This window comes from Daucus carota, chromosome 9 (genome assembly GCF_001625215.2).
Source record: "Daucus carota subsp. sativus chromosome 9, DH1 v3.0, whole genome shotgun sequence".
In the NCBI taxonomy this organism is placed as follows: domain Eukaryota; kingdom Viridiplantae; phylum Streptophyta; class Magnoliopsida; order Apiales; family Apiaceae; genus Daucus; species Daucus carota.
In genome coordinates, this window is record NC_030389.2 from 32,320,579 (window position 1) to 32,324,354 (window position 3,776).

General features: G+C 31.5%; 1 protein-coding gene across 1 annotated transcript; it reads right to left on the reverse strand.

Moving 5' to 3' along the window:
- Positions 1 to 754: 754 nt before the first annotated feature.
- LOC135149622 (uncharacterized) lies at positions 755 to 2,058 on the reverse strand. Its single transcript, XM_064085378.1, has 5 exons — positions 1,794 to 2,058; positions 1,480 to 1,717; positions 1,164 to 1,394; positions 981 to 1,100; positions 755 to 907 (listed from the first exon to the last, which is right to left on the reverse strand). The coding sequence occupies exons 1-5, from the start codon at positions 1,973 to 1,975 to the stop codon at positions 755 to 757; spliced, it is 924 nt and encodes a 307-aa protein (XP_063941448.1). The 5' UTR covers positions 1,976 to 2,058.
- Between the last annotated feature and the right edge of the window lie 1,718 nt (positions 2,059 to 3,776).

Here is a 3,776-nt window from a genome sequence, read left to right on the forward strand (position 1 = left end):
GCAACTGGTTCTTGTAACTTTTTTCGTTGGAGTGAAGCCGAGATGGATGCAAGAGCCAAGTCCACCATTAATGGACTGCTTAGGCGTTTCAAGCTTAAAGACGATGAACACTTGGCTGAGCTGATTGAGGTTCCAGATGTGCACGTTGAAGCAACGAGAAAAGCGAAGGAGGAAGCTCGAAAATGGAAAATGTGTTGTGTGTTTCTCTTGTTGTACATCTTTCACCGTATTTTTAGCTCTGGTGAAAAGGAAGTAGAAATTTAAGGTCCATCTTTATTAGGGAATAGCTATGTTGGTGTAATGAAATGACCTTCTGTTACCATATGTAAGATGAATGAATGGAGATGATTAATGAAGATGATGTGTCTTGCTTTATGTCATCGTTGTCTTTGCAATTATCTATGTACTGAACTTTTAATATTATTACTAAATTTGACAGAGAAAAATAATAATCCAACAGAATTTGCATTAGAGCTGCATAAATGTTTTCAAGGCTTAAAGCCATACAATTCAACTAGTTATAATATCTGAAAGCAAACAATTCAGATTTTGTAATCTGTTAGCCCCAAAGCTTACACCAACCAACCAAACAATACATATTAAAGGCCTAGCAAAAGAGACGTAATAAAGGCCTACCAAAAATGTTAGGTTTGCAACAACCCCCAACCACCAACAGCAGTTTAATAAAGTTTACACTGCATCAAAAGCAAGGTTCTGTAGGGCTAAATAGATAACAAAAGTAGAATTTGTGGCTTCAATTCTCTAGCTGATCCCTCCGCCTCTTGGGAACAAGTTTCTTTCTTATGATTCCTGTGGTTGAACTTGCTTGAGTACTTTGATGAGTTCCCTGCTGCATCTGCTCCGGGATGGTTGGTTGGTTTTGGTCTCTAGCTTGGTGTGGCTGGTTCTGCAAATTAAAAGACACACATCAGTTGGGTTCTAGTCAAATTCATATGTGAAGAGCAATATTATTTTATTACCTTCAGTGCACAAGTCCTTGAATTGTGCCCTTGTTGCTTGCAAGTTTTGCAGACCACAAAAGATCTTGGAACAACTGGGGTAGTACCCTGCTCTGCTGCCTTCTTTGCAAGGTCAGTTCTCTACAATTTAATGTCAAATTAGAAATTATAGACTTGGGAATTTAATATCAAAATAGATATTACCTTAGCTGCACAAGTCCTAGCATTGTGACCTTGAGCTTTGCAGTATGTGCAGTTGATTATGGTTCCCACCTTGCTAAGCTTTTCAGGATCTTGGGGAATGTCATTTCTTGTTGACTTATTTTTTTTAGGCCTTCCGACAGCAATCCTAACATTAGGAGGGAGAGGCCTGGGTTCACTTGTTTGATGCCAAAACTCTGGCCCAACAATTGGCTCCAGGGTATTGCTATATAACTAGTAATGCATAATTAAGTGTTAATTATCTTGCAAGTATAAATAATGAAATAAATGTGTGATGTGTGTGTGAACCAAATTTTACCTTGAGATACATATCTTTGGTGTAGCATGAGTCAATGTGCATCTCCCAAGGTTCATTTTTAAGGCTTATACAAGCACAAGCATGGTAACAGGGAATTCCTGTTAACTCCCACTTCCTGCAGGTGCATGATTTTCTGGCCAAATCAACTACCAACTCATGGCCACCATCTATACAAGTTACACTATAACTTGTACCTCCAGACCAAGTTACCACACAATTTCCAGCCCATTGTATTGCCCTGTGGTTACACTTAATTAATTACACTAATTTAATTTGCTCGTCCACCTAATTAATTACAGATATTGGATAATGACTTATTCAATTTTTTCTGGGGAGAAAGACATATCACAATGTCTTTACTCATCATCTTGTCCCTTCTGACTTGGATTCTCTGCATCACAGCTTTGTGCAACTCTCTAAACATTGAGATTATCGGTAGATCCCTGAACTTCTTAATAGTGCTATTGAAAACTTCACAGTGATTGTTGACAAACATATCACTGTGAACATTTGTCCGGAAAGCTGATTAAGACCACTGATTTCTTGGCTTTGTCATTAGCCATTCATGGCACTCTGATGCAATCTATAAATATAGGTTTAAATATGGAGGGAGTTTGGTGGACATCGCTTTTCTATTAGTTTATTTGCTGTAATGACTTGTCTATCCCTCCTACTTTGTTGCCAGGACAGAAGACTTAACGCCGCTTGTTTTCTTTTAACGGAATGCAATAAACTGCTTAAAAGTTAATTGTTTGATCATTTTGTGTTAATTATCTTAATTAAGGCAATTGTCTATTAAAAAATTATAGTTTAGTCCACCAAAATGCAATTAAGTCTAATTTATATCAAAATATAATATCCACAAAAAACTCAAAAATTTATTATTTAATCAAATAAAAATATACAAATATGTCACAGCTCCGCGTTTTTTAAGCTTAAAAAATAAATATTTTTAGATGAAGTTAGAAATAAATTTTAAATATACAATAATTAAAACCTTTTCTTGTAATGAATTTATATGATATTTATCATTTCGGAGCTACAACAACTACTAAAATAATGCAAATAAAAGTGTAAATATGATAATAAATATGAGTACTAAGAGACATATTATAATCGGTGTTACAGAAACCAGGAATCGGATCTAATCCGTTGATTTTCAGATCTAAAATTGATCGAAAATCGGGGATTAATCGGAGTGAAGATCGGATGAATTTTAATATTAAATATTATTTAATATTTAGTTATTATTGTATTGGTTATTTATTAATAAATTTACCTTTACTGTATCATAAATTCTATAATTGTTCATATTTAAATGATATAGTATTTTAATTTTAAGAAATTATTATATATATTTCGATTAAGTAAAACTTATAAGGATTAATCGGATTTCAAACATCAAATCGGTTAGCAACATTGCAGGGGATTAATCTGTTAGATCGGAGATTTTTAGAACACTGATTATAATAATATAATCATTTTATAAAAATTTAGTATAATAGTAATGGGAGATTAAAAAAATAATAATCAACTATTATTAAAAGACAACAGGATTTATTATATAGTCTATTATCCGATTTTCACAAGGAATCACTTTAGTCACTAAAATTATTATATATATCACTATGTTAAATCTTAAAAAATAATTAATAGAAAACTTAATAATTAATACAAAACTTAAAAAAATAGAAAACTAGAACGAAAACTATAAAAAAATATTAAAATATCATAACAAACACATAATGTGTTTGTTATTTTTTTTCATTATTATCTTTTCAATGTTTAACATAATAATATATATAGTGATTATAATGATGCAAATGAGTTCTCGTGGATATTGAGTAGTCACTTGATAGTTTCAATAAGAGGATGTACCAATAATCAAGGGCGGATCCAGCTCCGAATGTAAGGGAGTTATACATAATATTTTATAACGGCGATCATTCGGTTTAGTTTAATTCGTTTAATTGTTTATGTTAAAATCAACTTTAAATTGATTTCTATATATTAACCTTTTTTCTTCTTTTTTTCACTTAAACTAGTTTATATTTCAAAGTTCCAACTTCATTTATTCGATTTTTTTTATATATGATAGTCTGAATAATTGAATTAAATGTTATGTCCGGTTTATCTTTTTTGAACATCTAAATCTTTCTCTAATAAACAAGTATTTCTAAGTGAATATTTTTTTTGATTAGAATGTTCAATACCAAATTGATAACACATTAAACAAAATTTAATATTCAAACTATTAATTCTTTACTGTTCACAATTTTTTTTACCGTTCACAATAT

What these genes read in the sequence shown, in the direction of transcription:
- LOC135149622 (XM_064085378.1), bottom strand. Translation starts at nt 1,975, where the DNA reads ATGTTTGTCAACAATCACTGTGAAGTTTTCAATAGCACTATTAAGAAG. An exon ending in CCCCAGAAAAAATTGAATAA is followed by an intron (nt 1,718 to 1,793) that starts GTCATTATCCAA and finishes GTGTAACCACAG; the next exon opens with GGCAATACAATGGGCTGGAA. An exon ending in CTAGGACTTGTGCAGCTAAG is followed by an intron (nt 1,101 to 1,163) that starts GTAATATCTATT and finishes ATTAAATTGTAG; the next exon opens with AGAACTGACCTTGCAAAGAA.